Consider the following 18,342-nt stretch of genomic DNA (forward strand, 5'->3'; position numbering starts at 1 on the left):
GCAATAAATAAAATAAACCGATGACAACTCGACAAGCTAAGTTAAACTGTCAGTGTCAGGGCTTGACATATATCTTTTCAGCAAAAATAAAACTACCAATCTAGTAGGTTTCGCTTTTACGTAACAGACTACCGCACCGCACCGCGACATTAGTACGCCACACCAAAGAATATAATACACGCCACACTCACCCATATGTGAGAGCGAGAAAGAGATATCGCGTTCTCGCTCTCACATATGGGTACGTTATACACGCAACGCTTTTTAAGTTCTAGTGCTAATGGGGCCTAATACTGAAAAGAAAAATTCCTACTTATGACAAGGCAGTATGGCTTAGAAGCTTGTCCAATGGGCGAAAAAAATAAGTAATCAGTCATGATAATAATGCGTAGCGTGGTCATTTATTTTACGTTTTTTTTTGTTAAAATAGTATCATAAGTATCATCTATTATATTATATGTAATTAGAGTTTTGAATGATTCACGGTTAGTTTCACTAGACTTATATTGACCGAGCGCGGTCTACACAACTTTGACACCCACCCGCTATCTTCATTCTTCAGTCACCCGTGAACATGATGCATGTAACTGCGTAAAATCTCGGGAGCTCATAAATAATACAAAAGGTAATCACGGTCTATATTCAAGTCTTGGACCCATGAAATCAAATCGAAAATAAAACAATGAATTTTCGCCAAAATGTATTTTATTTACATTATTGTGTAAGACTAGAGATCGTCCAGGGCGAGTCAAGTTACATTATTGTGTAAGACTAGAGATCGTACAGGGTGAGTCAGGTTTCTTGCGCTTGCGCCGGTCCCGCTTGGGTCCGGGCTGGCCGTGGTGCACGGTGTTGATGTGCACGCGCACGCAGGAGTTGGTGGTGAACACGCGCCCGCAGATCGAGCACGGGATGCGGGGGTGGAGCTTCAAGTGCGCCTGCAAAAAATAAAACAAATCCAGCGGCCCTTAAATTTATTAGTTTAACGGTCCCCGGCAAGCCCGGTTCTCCATACAAACGTAGTTACGCTCTCATTTTGAAACGAGTAGATAGTTTGCTCTGAAACTTTACTGAACGTAACCAAAATATGACATTATAGTCCCGCTTTCTCCGATGCAATCTGTATCAGCCTACGTATCGGATAGACAAACTTTGAAAGTTTCGAGTATAATTCGTTTATATGACATTGCCAATTACAATTACTGTCAAGTATGAGTCCAAGAAACTTAGTCTTCTCTGACTGTAATTGCGTCTGCTTTATGCATAAGTTGATTGCCAAATCCGGCCTACGGCTCGTATATAATTGGACAAAGTGAGTTTTAGACAAATTTACGCGTAATTCATTGTTATATTTTGGAATTTCATTTCATTTATTCCTTGCTTAGTGTGTGTACAAAAGATCTTATGCATAAATCATTACATGTCTTAACACAACCCTGTGAGGGTATTGCAATACATTTAAGAGCTAAGAACTAAAGTACCTATACATAATAACATTTAATGTACAAATGTAATAAGTTAGGCATTAGAAAATACATTTTAAATTAATTTAAAAACATGATAAAATATAATTTAAATTTAATTTAAATGACAATGGAATGAGTGTTGTACATCATGTTTTTCGTCACGTGTGAACTTACTGGAATTAATATTAGAATTCTAAAAATGAAATAGTATTATTTGTTATTCTCATAATATTTTATCAAAAAAATATTGTGTCATGCTTTTTTTTATACTTCGTCGGTGGCAAACAAGCATGCGGCCCGCCTGATGTTAAGCAGTCTCCGTAGCCTATATACGCCTGCAACTCCAGAGGAGTTACATGCGCGTTGCCGACCCTAACACTCCTCTCCCTCGAGCTCTGGCAACCTTACTCACCGGCAGGAACACAACACTATGAGTAGGGTCTAGTGTTATTTGGCTGCGGTTTTCTGTAAGGTGGAGGTACCTCCCCAGTTGGGCTCTGCTCTAGATCTGGAATGACATCCGCTGTCCTGTGCCCTAACACACAAAGCGAGATGTCATTCACAGTGCCCATACCTCTCTTTTGGACGTAGTTTAAGGACATACCCGGGTCCCGGGTGCTATAAGAACATATTGATATATAGGGTATTTGACTGTATTAAAAATAAATTATTTTACACCATGCATGAAATAAAACACCAGAAGATTGATAGGAAAACGTAGACAGCAGTTATTTTTAAGACACAATTTCTATTTTAAAACCCGTATAAAACTATAAAGAGTAGGTAATTTGATCGTGACGTCACATGCTAGTGTTTCATATAAATTCCATATTAGCAAAATCGTTTTGACAGCAGGGACCGGCCCGCTATCCCTTATCCGGGTTTTATAAGGGTATTGCATAAGGCTTAACTCACCATACCCTTTGCCAGACGAAACCCTTCACATTGCTTTTAAAAACCCTTATATTTGTGTACACACATTTGTGTAATCGGTAGCCCAAGTACCCTTACAAAACCCTTATCATCCGCTCACCAACACCTTGCATATTGCTTATAAGGGTTAGCCTTATAAAGGGCTTCCCTTTTAGCATATAAGCGTGCTAATTTAAGTCGTCTACCTTGTTCATAAAGCACACATTACTTCGAATCCGAGCGATCGACGGCGGCGTTCTAATCCTGTCTCTTTCACGCAAAGGAAAACCTTTATAAAAAGCGCTTAAAGATAAGGGTAACCCTTATTAAGGGCTAGCCTTATTTTTGGTTAGCTTTTCGATAAGGGTTATTCAAAGGTAGGGTATGAATGGGTTTGCAGATCAAAAGGGAAAGTCTTTCAATGTGTTAGCCGTGTTTAAGGGACGCCCATTGAAAGGGTTTTATCGCGGAAAGGGTTGACCGGTCCCTGTTTGACAGTTCGAAAAAAGAAACTGACTAGTAACCTGTAATAAATTTCTTTAATATATGACATTTATTACAGTTTATAATTTATATTATAAATTTGTGACTACTTAAAAAAACACAAATCAAAATAATTGTAGTCAAATGCTCAAAGCATAGCGTAATAAAATTGTATTTTTGAATTTATCAAATAATGTAAATTGTATGTACTGACGATCATAATATAAATTCGTGTAGATTAGTCTAAGATAATTTATATTGTATTTTTATATTATGAGAATAAATATCTAAATCTATCTAAATCTAAATCATACTCACTGTCCTGTGGTGCCGGTTGAGGTTAGCCTTAACGGTGAAGGCGAGCGGGCACAGCGGGCATTGGAACGGCCTCTCGCCGGTGTGGGATCGCATGTGGAACTGTATATACATAGCAAAGATAATATGTGACATGTGACGTTTTCAATCAAAACGTACCACATTGTCGCTTACCATAAGGACGAAAATTGCTTGTATTCTTATACGAAAAACTGTTATGTATAGATATGTGGGTACCTATAATAATGTATGCATACCGTCAGTCGGAATAAAGCATCAGCTGTGTTAACGTACTCTCGTGGTTTTAATTATCCAAAATACCTCATTGGCGACGAGGATGGGATTGGTGCAGTCAGAGCGTCGTTATGGCAAGCGACAATGTGGTACCTTTTGCTTGAAAACGTACTCGTACGTAACTCTTCGTGCGCGAGTCCGACCCGACTCGCACTTGGCCGGTTTTTAACACTTCTAAAAAAGCAAAGCTGCATGATAACGTTTGAATAACTTTCACTAGACTTATATTGACCGGGATATAGACCGTGGTTACCTTTTGTATTATTTGTGAGCTCCCGTGATTTGTTTGTGTAAAAAACTAGTGATATCCGAATCAAACACGCGTAGTGACACCGTGAGTATAGTGTGTTTGGACAGACCAACGAGTGTGAACGCGACCGGACCAACAAGTGTGAATGCGACCGTTGGTAACGTTGAAAGTGAACGCAGCCGACGCGCAAGAATGAGGGTAGACAGAGCGCTGTCTACACAACTTTGACACCCACCCGCTATCTTCAGTCACCCGTGAACATGATGCATGTAACTGCGTCGAAATATCGGGAGCTCACAAATAATACAAAAGGTAATCACGGTCTATATCCCGGTCAATATAAGTCTAGTGAAACTAACCGTGAATCATTCAAAACTCTAATTTGAATAACTTTGCTTTAAATTCAACGATATACAATATAAACTGCAGGTTATCAAGGTAGTTGCCACACGCGTCACGTCTCCGATAAAGTACTTGGACGTCTTTGTGGAATGCCCCTGCTACGGAGCTCATGGTACAGTTACTCCACTGAAATAAGTTATCAGTAGAACTAGCTTAATAAATAAATATAAATAATATTGTCTTCGGTTACCGCGATAGTTACTCATGAAATAAAACTATGAAAACGGATTATATCGCGTATATTGAATTCAAAATACATCACGACGTTTCGAACCCTTTACAGCGTTCGTGGTCAACGGATGACTGAAGAAAAACTACAAAGTGCAAAAATACCCACATACTAAAAATAATGAACGATCATAGACTATAAACTTTAAGGCTGGTTGTACATGCAAAAACCGGTTCATAAGGCTAGTTATACAATACACCTATTTTCAAGTAAAGATATATGTGACGTTTTCAACCAAAAGGTACCACATTGTCGGTTGTCGATAAGGTTGATTTAGGTTAATTGAAGCTATATGGAAATAGCGCCTTATTGACAAGCGACAATAAGTACCCTTTTAATTAAAAATGGCACATATATACGCGATAAAAGCTACGCCGGCTCCAACCCTACACCTCGGACCCGAGAAGATTTAATTCCCTCCTAAATTGTAGGAGGATATCCCAATATGGGACCGGCAACAAACTCAGCGAGACACATCTTTTCAAAACATATATACTCAGAATGTCCAACATCATCCAACACAAAGGTCTCACAGTCTATGTCTCGCTTGCTCCTTTATCTTCTAGATGGATGGTAGATGGACTACCGGATCCCAAGCTGGTGGTAGAGAAAAGCCATCTTCCCTATTAAAGTTTGGATATTTCTTAATCTCAATGGACTCGCGCAGCATTTTGGGTATGTATCGCTTCTCCTTGGCAATACACGCCAACTCTATGTTACTACGCTTTTTTGGTAGTCAATATACGCGATATAATCAGTTTTCATAGTTTTATTACATAGGTAAATATAAATAAATAAACATTCTTACACAGATTGACTAAGTCCCACGGTAAGCCCAAGGAGGCTTGTGTTATGGGTACTCAGACAACGATATATATAATATATAAATAAACATCAAACATTTATTTAGCAAATAGGCCACAGGGGCACTTTTACATGTCAATTTTTACAAACAATAAAATTAACCCAAAATTACTTTTTTTTTTTTTTACATAAATAGAAATGTCAAAATACACAAAAAAAGCTAATAAAAAAAACAACAGAAGTACTAACATTGTTTAGAGATGTAAAAGTCTCCAGGTGTCAGAGATAAAATGTATATAATAATAAAAAAGATCATCAAATTATCCAGAGATGTAAAGGGTCTCCAAGACTTGAATTGTTATATAATTAATAAAAAGACAAGATATTAAATCAGTATACCTATAATACCTAAATACATAGAAAACATCCATGACTCAGGAACAAATATCTGTGTTCATCACACAAATAAATGCCCTTACCGGGATTCGAACCCAGGACCATCGGCTTCACAGGCAGGGTCACTACTACATATGCTTACGTTTAAGGAGGATTTTAGGGCGAAGGTCTTCGGGCACTCTGTGCAGGCGTAAGGCTTCACGTCTTGATGCGTGCGCTGGTGGTACCGGAGCAGCGTCGCGTTCTGGCGCAACGATCACATATTAAATAGACAGAGTATAATAAAAATAGAAAAGAAATTATTTTAAAACTAACACGGGACCTGATCGCGTACAAACTTACGTTTATTTATGGCCTGACGCATGGAGACTTTATAAAGGAGCCAAATCTCTATGTATGAAAAGTGTCCATCAAAAAACAGTAATTAGGCGGCGCCACCATACACCGAAATACTACCAAAAACAACCTACGTAATTTGGTCGGGTTATTTGTTGCCTTATATGGTTCATGTTATACTCGTGTCCCAGAGCCTAACTAGCGCCACCGGAGAGATTAGGAACTATTATTTAAAGCTGAAAGCGGTCACTTTTGCAACAATTCTGCCATAAGAGATTGGCATCCTTTCTATACCATCCATAGCCTGACGTTTCGAACGTGACGTTTCGTTCGAAACGTAAAAAAATCCATAAATCGTTTTCCAGTACAAAATCGACAATCGTTTTATTTTGTATGAACTAGTACATAAGGGTTTTTTAAATCGTTGCATAAAGTAAACTCGAAATATTAAAGGATGTCTTTGGCAACAATTTCATCATTGGCCACATCATCTGTTGTAGATGCTTGTTGCGGCGCTTGTGGGTTTATGGGGTCCTGCATCGCCGTTGATGGCTGTAAAGTCCTATCGCAGCGCGGCATTTCTTGTTCGTTGCATAAAGTAAACTCGAAATATTAAAGGATGTCTTTGGCAACAATTTCATCATTGGCCACATCATCTGTTGTAGATGCTTGTTGCGGCGCTTGTGGGTTTATGGGGTCCTGCATCGCCGTTGATGGCTGTAAAGTCCTATCGCAGCGCGGCATTTCTTGTTCGTTGCATAAAGTAAACTCGAAATATTAAAGGATGTCTTTGGCAACAATTTCATCATTGGCCACATCATCTGTTGTAGATGCTTGTTGCGGCGCTTGTGGGTTTATGGGGTCCTGCATCGCCGTTGATGGCTGTAAAGTCCTATCGCAGCGCGGCATTTCTTGTTCGTTGCATAAAGTAAACTCGAAATATTAAAGGATGTCTTTGGCAACAATTTCATCATTGGCCACATCATCTGTTGTAGATGCTTGTTGCGGCGCTTGTGGGTTTATGGGGTCCTGCATCGCCGTTGATGGCTGTAAAGTCCTATCGCAGCGCGGCATTTCTTGTTCGTTGCATAAAGTAAACTCGAAATATTAAAGGATGTCTTTGGCAACAATTTGAGGCTCAATATATTTACCTAAATAAAAATTCTATCCAACATGTAAGAGAGTTATTTGCCTGCGATCGAACAGTATGATTTCGAAAATATTCTTTGTATACAATTGTATGGTGAAAATTGCGGGTGCCTAAATACTTTTGAGCGGTAGTGTACGTACCGGCAGTATACGTCCGCACTGCTCGCACACGAACTGTCCGCGGGGAGGCGGGACGCGGGGGACGCGGCGCTTGCGCTGAACATTCTGTCCGTCCTTGTAGCGCTGCAGGTGTATGATAGAGTGAGACAGTACATACCGGCAGTATACGTCCGCACTGCTCGCACACGAACTGTCCGCGGGGCGGCGGGACGCGGGGGACGCGGCGCTTGCGCTGAACATTCTGTCCGTCCTTGTAGCGCTGCAGGTGTATGATAGAGTGAGACAGTACATACCGGCAGTATACGTCCGCACTGCTCGCACACGAACTGTCCGCGGGGCGGCGGGACGCGGGGGACGCGGCGCTTGCGCTGAACATTCTGTCCGTCCTTGTAGCGCTGCAGGTGTATGATAGAGTGAGACAGTACATACCGGCAGTATACGTCCGCACTGCTCGCACACGAACTGTCCGCGGGGCGGCGGGACGCGGGGGACGCGGCGCTTGCGCTGAACATTCTGTCCGTCCTTGTAGCGCTGCAGGTGTATGATAGAGTGAGACAGTACATACCGGCAGTATACGTCCGCACTGCTCGCACACGAACTGTCCGCGGGGCGGCGGGACGCGGGGGACGCGGCGCTTGCGCTGAACATTCTGTCCGTCCTTGTAGCGCTGCAGGTGTATGATAGAGTGAGACAGTACATACCGGCAGTATACGTCCGCACTGCTCGCACACGAACTGTCCGCGGGGCGGCGGGACGCGGGGGACGCGGCGCTTGCGCTGAACATTCTGTCCGTCCTTGTAGCGCTGCAGGTGTATGATAGAGTGAGACAGTACATACCGGCAGTATACGTCCGCACTGCTCGCACACGAACTGCCCGCGGGGAGGCGGGACGCGGGGGACGCGGCGCTTGCGCTGAACATTCTGTCCGTCCTTGTAGCGCTGCAGGTGTATGATAGAGTGAGACAGTACATACCGGCAGTATACGTCCGCACTGCTCGCACACGAACTGTCCGCGGGGCGGCGGGACGCGGGGGACGCGGCGCTTGCGCTGAACATTCTGTCCGTCCTTGTAGCGCTGCAGGTGTATGATAGAGTGAGACAGTACATACCGGCAGTATACGTCCGCACTGCTCGCACACGAACTGTCCGCGGGGCGGCGGGACGCGGGGGACGCGGCGCTTGCGCTGAACATTCTGTCCGTCCTTGTAGCGCTGCAGGTGTATGATAGAGTGAGACAGTACATACCGGCAGTATACGTCCGCACTGCTCGCACACGAACTGTCCGCGGGGCGGCGGGACGCGGGGGACGCGGCGCTTGCGCTGAACATTCTGTCCGTCCTTGTAGCGCTGCAGGTGTATGATAGAGTGAGACAGTACATACCGGCAGTATACGTCCGCACTGCTCGCACACGAACTGTCCGCGGGGCGGCGGGACGCGGGGGACGCGGCGCTTGCGCTGAACATTCTGTCCGTCCTTGTAGCGCTGCAGGTGTATGATAGAGTGAGACAGTACATACCGGCAGTATACGTCCGCACTGCTCGCACACGAACTGTCCGCGGGGCGGCGGGACGCGGGGGACGCGGCGCTTGCGCTGAACATTCTGTCCGTCCTTGTAGCGCTGCAGGTGTATGATAGAGTGAGACAGTACATACCGGCAGTATACGTCCGCACTGCTCGCACACGAACTGCCCGCGGGGAGGCGGGACGCGGGGGACGCGGCGCTTGCGCTGAACATTCCGTCCGTCCTTGTAGCGCTGCAGGTGCTTGCGACGGTGGTGGGTGTCGTAGGAGGCCGCAGAGGGAAACGTCAGTCCGCACTGTGTACATAAAATAGAGAAAATTTTCTTTATTGACATGAAAAAAACCGGCCAAATGCGAGTCGGACTCGCGCACGAAGGGTTCCGTACCATTACGCAAAAAACGGCATAAAATCACGTTTCTTTGTATGGGAGCCCCACTTAAATATTAATTTTATTCTGTTTTTAGGATTTGTTGTTATATCTGTGAAAATTTCAACTATCTAGCTATCACGACGTGAGATACAGCTTGGTGACAGACAGACAGCGGAGTCTTAGTAATAGGGACCCGTTTTTACCCTTTGGGTACGGAACCCTAAGAGGAGACATTGAAATTGCAGTGGTCCCGCACCAGATTGCATCAGATTACTTTGCCACTCTTGTGGATAAAATGCAACTTCCTCATCAGTTTTTGAAGTAATAAGAGAGCCTTTACGAGCTGGTGTTGTAAAAAAAAAAGTTTTTCACCTCACTCGATCGGAAAACCTCAGTTTATAGCGCGAAATCTGCGTGCAAAAGTCTATTTTATCCGCTAGCGTGCAAAAGTCATTTGTATTACGAACACGACGAATATGTGTGCTTTTCTCTTGTTTATTTTGTTTGGATTTGAGTGTGTTATGTCTTAAATTTGATATGTTAAATAGAGGGCAAAATTAAATTTGATTATTTTTATATTTTTATTGTTTTTTTTCTTGCATCTCGCATTTTCCTCGCTCGCTGTAGTGACGAGAAAAGTTGTGTGTTCCGCACTGCTGCAAAATTATTTGGTGTCTCGTCTCGTGTCTTGAAAGCCTCGCTACGCTCAGGAATCTATCAATCAATCTCAGATTCCTTCGCCCGCTCAGCTTTCAATTTCAACACTCACGCCAAATAACCACTTTGTAGCCTTGCATAACTATTTCTTGCTCCTGAAAGTAAAAGGTACCTCTTCACACCGACGTAATTCCGACGGATGCATCTCTCCAACATGTTCCTGTAGCGCGTCCTCGCTCGCACAGTTCTCGCCGCACTGCTCGCACGGCCGCAGGTCTGTGTGCTCGCCGGCCGTGTCTGTGTGTGTGTTCAGCGCTTCTAAGCTGTAGAAGTTAGCTGAGCAGATAGGGCATTTGAGCCTTAGCGGCATGTTCTGAAACAATTCATTAAGATTTTTTTATGATATGTAGCAAATGAGCAGACAAATCGCCTAGAGTTAGGCCAACAAAAGTCTGCAGCGATTTTGATAGCACACGCCTATAGAAGTTCGTAGAAAGCCGTCGCCGTTCATAGAAGATTGACGTTTAAAATAACACTTGCACTGCGTATGCTATAACAAAATCGCTGCAGACTTTTCTTGGTCTAACTCTAATTGCTTATCATCGGGCATTTTGTTACTTTACCTCAGAGTGCGTCCTCTTCTTGTGAAGCTTGAGCCCCTTTTCCCCTACAAAGGTCTCTCCACACACGTCACACGCCACGTTCAGCGCGGCGTGCGCGCGCCGCACGTGCGTCAGGTACGTCGAACTCATCCTGACAGGGAGAAATTACATAGTAAAAAACCGGCCAAGTGCCAGTCGGACTCGCGCACCGAGGGTTCCGTACTTTTTGAGTATTTGTTGTTATAGAGGCAACAGAAATACATCATCTGTGAAAATTTCAACTGTCTAGCTATCACGGTTCATGATATACAGCCTGGTGACAGACAGACAGACGGACAGCGGAGTCTTAGTAATAGGGTCCCGTTTTTACGAAAGCAAATTCCATTTCTTTAAACCTTATATATAGAGTACTGGATTTTCGTAAAAAAAAACAGCCTCGATTATTTTCAATGTCTGTAAAAAAATATAAAACATATTAATTAAAAAAAACCCCAGGCGGGCCATTTCCAATACAAACATTACAAGTAGTTTTGACGCTACGGTGGAACTTACAACCCAAACATGTGTACATACATACATTACAAAAATGTGGCTTTCCATCAGAGAAGGGTTATGCTTCATATGCATAAGGACCTGAAGAAAACACGTAGAGGCTCTTTTGGCACTTTAATACACCCCAGGCCAAAAGTATGGTAACAACGTTGCTTTCTTTAATATCTCATGCAAACCCAAAAGAAAAAACACGCTTAATATCAAAACATCCTAAAATATTGTCAAAAAGCTAAAAAAACCCTACCCTTTAATTACATGACAAAATGTTGAATTGGCAACTATCACAGCCAGATTAATTTACTTTTAAAATGTTCTATTATTATTTTTACCAAATTGTCAATGAGTAGTATGAAAATTCACCGCTTAAAAGATCACACTTTTCTATTGAAATACAAGCTTGTTTCCATACTTTTGGCCTGGGGTGTACGTCCCGAGCGGATGCAACCCTTGCCCAAGTCATGGGACGCAAAAAATCAGTATTCATTCATTGTTTTTGGGATTACCTCTAACCGCCCAGAGGCCTACAAAAAGGTCTCCTATTCCATTATATTTTAAAAAATATATTTTGACGTATCAAAATTCCATATATCTTGGCCAGACATCAATGTCTGGGCGGCTAGAGATTAATTTATGTATTATCAGGGGTAGGAAACTAGAGCGTTCGGGCATTTTCGGCTTCGTTCGGCTCAGCATTGCTCCGAGCAATTATTAGGGTTGGCACAACTTGACGTCCGTTTGCGTGTACGACCACAGATAAGATAATAACCTGAATTTTGACAACCCTAAATAGCTGAAAGGGATAGTAATGTACATAAGAAAGGGACAGTATGATTCGTTCCGAAATCGCTGTCAAACTTCGGTTTTGTATGAAGTTTCTTTTCTGTACGGTAGTACTATTACTTATTCTGTGGTATTATCCTCGTAAGGCCCACCATACAAAGTTTCCCTATTTTTAATTTGAACCTTGTTGTATAGAAGATTAGGGTGACTTTCGTTTGATTTAGAAAACAATGAAACAAAAGAAATGCTACTTAATTCAGTTAGTGTAAGGTTCAAATTAGATTGAAACAGAGTGTACATTGTAATGCACATTGGGCCTTACGAGGTTATTATACAATAAACAGACTTACTTAAACGTCTTCCCGCAGTGTTGGCACTCGTAAGTTTTGCCTGCGTGCATTGCGTTATGTCTTTTTGCTTGACTCCTGAAAAATATATACAGGTTAGGTCAAATAACCAGGCCCGAAATACCAAGCTCGCATTTTCCTCAGGATTTCGCATGCTGCAGCTTTCGCAGGTGTATGTGGAAACTTGTACACCTGAGAAATCTGTGTTATAGAATACAAATTACTTATTTAACCTGGTTCTGGAGACGAAACTGCACTCCTTGCAGAGGAACTTGAGCCGATGCAGGTCCTGGTGCTGCTGGCGACGGCACTTCAGCTTGAAGCGAACGGAACAGATCTCACAGGGATGCTGGCCCATGCTCTAAAATCAACAAACATGTTCTTCTAAAGTGCCCTTAATGACCCAGACGAAATCACGAGTAGAAGGTAGTATTTTATTTTAAATACAGTAAAATACCCTATAGCTATTGAAGATTAAGCGAAATTGAACCTTACAGAGTCCCGCGTAAGTCCCCATTGCATTGGCGAAGCTGACGGCTGTGGCCGTCGTTGGCGCCCTTGGTAAGACTCCGATGACGGCCACAGCCGTCTGTGGCGGTGAAAGTGTTAAATTGTTGTATTAACTCACAAGGCTATGCCGCAGTAGGTGGTTGTTGTAGGCGGCCTCCGCGTCGAAGCCTTTCCCGCAGTCCTCGCACCGGAACCGGGACTCCAGGAAGTTGCGGGACTTCTTGCGCGAAGCGATCTCTTCCAGCTGCTCCTCCTACACACACAGATATAAAGCTAACAGGGCAACATATATACATCTTATAAAACAAAGTCCCCCCCGCGTCTGTCTGTATCACAGACCACCCCTTTATTTTCTGGGGTTTTCTGTGATTACAGTGTAATCTCCATATAACGTCACTCACCAGGGTTCGAAATTATCCAGATAATTATAGTCCTTGATAATTATCGCGATAATGGGGTTGGCAACTGTCAAAGGTTTGCAGAGATGGCGCCATCATAGCTTGTCCCTTTTTCTATGAGATTTGGCTTAAAGGGCTGGCATCCAGGGCATTAAAAAAACAAAAATTTGACACAATTCTAGGGATTGACAGGGCAAGCTATGCTGGCGCCAATCGCCATCTGCTAAATATTTTGACCGGCCAACCCCATTATTCGATATATATCGGTGTTCAAGCTTGGAGCCTTGAGTATTAAATAAAAATCGCAGATACTTAAAAAGCTTCTAATTCTGGTTCCACAAAGGTACTTAAAGTTAATTGTATCAAAGATAGATTGTATGTATGAGACAAATATATTGCGTGTATGACGCGCACACGAGCGTGTATCTCAGAGCCTAGTGGCTCGCTAGGCGTCTATAGGCGACGGGGGGAGGGGAAGATGGGCCAACTGGTTTAGCGGTGTATGGTCCCCACTTCCCCTCCATTGGTAGGAGCCGCAACAATCGGATAATTTATTTTCTTTGAATTCTTTAGTAAATTTTAAAATCTTGTCTTAGAATCTTCGTAAATTTTAGGTTATTATCATATCGATAATTATCAGGCATAAAAATCACGATAATTATCAAGATAACTATCATTGATTTATCCTTTCGAACCCTGCGATTCACTCCCTATAACGTCGACATGTGTTGCCTATAGTTGCTTTACTTTAATATTAATTTGTCTCTCTATAAGGAAAACTCTATAGCGTCAAAAAACGTTTGGTCCCTTGAGTATCGCTATATATAGTTTACACTGTATATCAAATATACTTATTCTTACCTTGCTCAAAGTAACAATTTGTACTGCGTGTAATTTCTCAAACTTATCAAAATCGAACAGTGGCATATCATTTGTGGGATCCCTGGGATATTTCGCTCCTGTCCTCTTTGTAACCTCTTTTGGGCGAACAACTTTGTTTTTATTATTTTTAACTGCAACAGCCTTCTTTCCTTTTCTTTCTTTTTTCTTCACTTTAGATTTACCATTTTTTCTATATACATTATCATCATCTACATCATTAATATCTTCAAGTTCCATATATAGGTCTTTTTTATCCTCTAAACTGACAATACTGTCATCATCTCTATCATCTAGTTCATCATAGTCATCTTCTGATTTATTATTCTTCTTACCTGTAGACCTTTTCCTCTTTTTCTTTTTAGTGCTTTCAACATCTTTTATAAAAATTATATCTTTATCTTTATCATTAATTTCTTCTTTTTCTAATTCTATTTTCAGATCATTCTTTATAATACTGTCTATGTCAACGATGTCTATGTCTGGTTCAACTTTTATGTCTACGTCAGATAGAGAGGGTGCCGTGTCTAGGCATTCTTGAGGTTCTAATTGAGTTATAGTTAGGTTGTAGATGCTATGAGAGGGTGTGCTGCGGATATACTCTGTATTCACCTGTAAAAAAAACAAAAAAAAATACCCAAAATGTGACATGTTAAAGGTTTTGCCACACTAGATGCGTTCTGCGGTGAGCGGTCAGGTCAAATCCGCATTATGTATAAACGACATTGACAGCAACCTTTGAAGTTGAAGTTTCCATCCATCATGGCAAATCGTTAAGTCGTAAAGCAAAAGGGATGTAGACACAAATATAACTATGTGACAGCTATTCAACTCGATAAATGTAAGATGGCAGAACCTACTATGCACAAGAAAACGTTTATTATTCCGATTCAGGCCACAAGATGGCAACCCTCCAACGCGCACGTCCCTATAGCGGCCATCATTCAATATGAGAGTGTAGTTTAGTGATCTGTTGTTAAATTAATATCGATATTTTAGTGACCAAAACAATATAATTTTATGTGGAACCTGCAGAGTAGAAAACTTAAAAAAAGTCTATGAAGTATTGTAATTTTTCATTCTATTTCAGATCATACCAAAACAGAAAATTTTTTTTTTTGGTTTCAACTATTAGTAAAACTAGTAACTTGATAAAAATAATTTAAACGGATGGAGTAAATTATATCAGCTTAAATTAGATTATTTAATACACTTTATAACATTACCCCTTGCTTGTATTGCTCCGGCATGAGGGTGTGCTGTGTACGAAGACATATCTCTCTGAAGGAAGCACATTTGATCAGCAAGGCACGGCAGAAAGTGCACAGGAACTGAGGGAGATAGTCTTGGTACACCTGGAGGAGGAATAACATAAATTAATCGCTGTAACCAATATTTGCTGTCATTACACTGATTTAAACTTTCACAATTTCTACCACAGATATAAATATACCATAGATGACGCAAATGCATCTACTTCGCGTGTCCGAGCCCCGACCAAGCGTCGAGGTTGACCGTTGCTCTTGACAGACCACCCGCGTCAGTTGTTGCAGCCGGACGTCCGTGAAAACTTAAAAAATGCCTCGTTGCGTGATAATTAACTGCAACAGCCCAAAAATTGCGAGCACCCAAAGGCAAGGACATATTTCCTATCACAGGTAAGTAATTTTAAAATTATGTTATGCGTAAATTTTGTATGAAAAAGTCGGCACGCTTAGTTTCAATACAAATCGCGATATTTGCGTCATCTAGCGTATTTATTAAATCTGTGATTTCTACACATTATTAAACATCATCTACATCCACATGGATTCTAATCCTTAGTAAATGTTAGCAACAAATAATGACATTATGACAGTCAATAAATCGAATATTGTTAGTGTTGTGTGTCAACAGAGTAACATCCCTAGTGCGCAAAATGTTCAAGCTGATAAAGAAGATCAAGTGCGGGTAGTAGAAGTTGTTGATGTCAACTTTAGCGAGTCTTCTCCGAGATAATAATAATGCTTTTTCTATATTATATAAATAAATAAATATTATAGGACATTCTTACACAGATTGACTAAGTCCCACGGTAAGCCCAAGGAGGCTTGTGTTATGGGCACTCAGACAACAATATATATAATATATAAATACTTAAATACATAGAAAACACCCATGACTCAGGAGCAAATATCTGTGCTCATAACACAAATAAATGCCCTTACCGGGATTCGAACCCAGGACCATCGGCTTCACAGGCAGGGTCACTACCCACTAGGCCAGACCGGACGTCAAACCAACACGATTTGAAAATTACTTATACATATTTAATTGGAACTTGACTTTGGACCATAGTTGTAAGTTGTGGACTAAAGTTACGTGAGTTTACGAAATTGGTTTCCAAAATCAGAATTGATAGCAATTTTAGTTTTTATATTATTTATATTACTACATATTTAAGAATGTCAGTTTAATATCAAATTCTGTGTAATGAATTCATAGTTTGCAGTGTAGTTGTTGTTACACTATGAATACAAGATTAATAACAATTTTATTACGTAGCTGTTACCACAAAAAACCCTGCAATTCTAGTTCTTTCCTAGACATTTGGTCTCTTTACACATTAAACAACATTCATAACTGGCAGTTCATACTTACAGGAGTCCCTGAGATGTAAGAAAAGGCGTCGGTAAGCTTGGATTCATGGATATTGAACAGTCTCCGTTCGGTGGACAGACAGGCGCGGCAGCATAACAAATTATCACGATTTGACAATTCATTTGGTGTTATATCCATGATGTAATACTAGTTTGACTTAAAGCAAACATGAATACTGAAATTAAAATAAACAGTCTGCTTAATTTACTAGGTTTTCGCACTTAAAATGCTATAAACTATTTGCAAATTATTATATGTATAGTGCCATAGTCAATACAATAGCATCGACTCGAGCGAGGGCTGTCATTGTGCTGTCAAATTTCATTCGTTCGAAAATTGTTTTTGAGAACTGACGATTGAACAGTCTGGCCGAGCGATGTGAAATCTTGATTAAGCCAATATATAAAACAATATAAAATCTATCAAATATCATTATTTGCTAATTAGCTTGCCAGATTTAAAGCCCGCTCCAGACTACGCGGTGCGAAACCTCGAACGCGAGTGTGGAGTCGATTTCGCTGATTAGCGAACTAGACTCCACACGCGCGTTCGCGGTTTCGCGCCGTGAATCGCGCATGAGTGTGGAGGGGCCCTTAACACATGGAATAAAAAATATAAATAGCATGATAAATAGACGCCGAGCATTATTATCAAGGATTATTATTGTCAGCTTAAATAAGTTTCCGAACGCAATGCATCTGTCAATTTGTCATTGACATCAATAAAATAGGTGTAATGTTTTATATGTGTTGTATTGTATGCAGTCTAATTATCGTTTTATTTCCTCTTTTGTAAATGTTGGCTGCGAGAAATAAGAAAACAAATCTGTTCCTTGGATTTATTTAGCTTATATTAAGTAGAAAAATGGATATGATACAAGATTTGTCCCGCAGCCATGAGTCGTTATTATGCTGCCGCGCCTGTCTTGTCACCGACACGAGACTCTACAACATCCATGAATATAGACTCGCCGAAGCCTTTTATCGCATCTCAGGGGCTTTTGTAAGTATTAGCTACGATTATTAAATATTTTATAAGGTTATTATAAGGAGTGCATGATCTTAATATAAATCAATAAATTTTAAAGTAGGTACAGCACAATTTTACATAGATTGACCTAGCTAGTTCCACAATAAACTCAATAAGGCTTTTGTTGTGGGTCCTAGCCGACGCTATATGTTTTAATTTAATGTTTATTTGGGCACAAACAGTACAATAATTCTTACAGGTAACATTAATTAATACATGAATCAATGAAGTTGCCACCAAACTACACACATACACGCATATACAAAAAAAAAAAGAAACAGAAGAAACTGCTAAACTGGTTGTTCAATACTTGCGCTATGGAATGTCTAATTTAGCTAGAACCCTAAATGGCATGACAATCACGGAGCGTGACTGTACATAGAAAAAAGAGGGAGAAATAATGTTGTATGTATGTATGTATGTTAACACTTTATTGCACATAAGACAGATTAAGAATGTGTGTTGTAATTGTAACCTCCACTTGCTCTATTTTCTTTGAACTACAATTGCTGATACTAACCCCCCCCCCCCCCCTCCCACCCCCACTCCCTCCCTCTCACTCACTCTTTTTTCTATGTCTAGTCACGCTCCGTGATTGTCATGCCATTTAGGATTCTAGCTAAATTAGACATTCCATAGCGCAAATATTGAACAACATTATTATTATTTTATTTTAGACAGGCAGGTGATGCTGGTACGTCTAAATCATAGTTCACTTAGCACAGTTAGCATAGTTTGTCTAGTCTATTTAAAATGTAAATTGGGAGTGTAACTTTGTTTAGCAGCAACTATATTCTTTTGACTCTTAAACTTTCTTTGCAATAGACTTATATTGACTGGGATATAGACCAATAATACAAAAGGTAATCACGGTCTATATCCCGGTCAATATAAGTCTA

General features: G+C 41.0%; 2 protein-coding genes across 2 annotated transcripts in view; one reads left to right on the top strand and one right to left on the bottom strand.

Moving 5' to 3' along the window:
• Positions 1-734: 734 nt before the first annotated feature.
• On the bottom strand, positions 735-16,673 carry LOC134753011 (zinc finger protein 11-like). The gene is made up of 12 exons (XM_063688772.1): positions 16,415-16,673; positions 15,001-15,129; positions 13,757-14,386; positions 12,616-12,750; positions 12,221-12,348; positions 11,991-12,065; positions 10,330-10,459; positions 9,879-10,079; positions 7,994-8,974; positions 5,694-5,795; positions 3,180-3,278; positions 735-938 (listed from the first exon to the last, which is right to left on the bottom strand). Exons 1-12 carry the CDS (start codon positions 16,550-16,552, stop codon positions 759-761), a joined length of 2,928 nt encoding a protein of 975 aa, XP_063544842.1. The 5' UTR covers positions 16,553-16,673; the 3' UTR covers positions 735-758.
• Positions 16,674-17,165: 492 nt separating this feature from the next.
• The window catches only part of LOC134753164 (putative zinc finger protein 66), an 82,239-nt gene continuing 81,062 nt past the window's right edge, over positions 17,166-18,342 (top strand). The window contains exon 1 of the mRNA XM_063688959.1: positions 17,166-17,416. Within this exon, the coding sequence (XP_063545029.1) occupies positions 17,279-17,416 (138 nt within the window). The 5' untranslated portion in view covers positions 17,166-17,278. The remainder of the gene's footprint in view (positions 17,417-18,342) is intronic.

Source organism: Cydia strobilella, chromosome 26, assembly GCF_947568885.1.
Source record: "Cydia strobilella chromosome 26, ilCydStro3.1, whole genome shotgun sequence".
In the NCBI taxonomy this organism is placed as follows: domain Eukaryota; kingdom Metazoa; phylum Arthropoda; class Insecta; order Lepidoptera; family Tortricidae; genus Cydia; species Cydia strobilella.

Excerpts from the sequence above, each read along its gene's own strand:
- LOC134753011 (XM_063688772.1), bottom strand. The coding sequence starts at position 16,552 with ATGGATATAACACCAAATGAATTGTCAAATCGTGATAATTTGTTATGC. Across the intron at positions 15,130-16,414 it reads CTTACATCTCAGGGACTCCT|GTGTACCAAGACTATCTCCC; the intron begins GTAAGTATGAAC and ends TTCCTCCTCCAG. Across the intron at positions 3,279-5,693 it reads CCCTAAAATCCTCCTTAAAC|TTCCACATGCGATCCCACAC; the intron begins GTAAGCATATGT and ends ATGTATATACAG.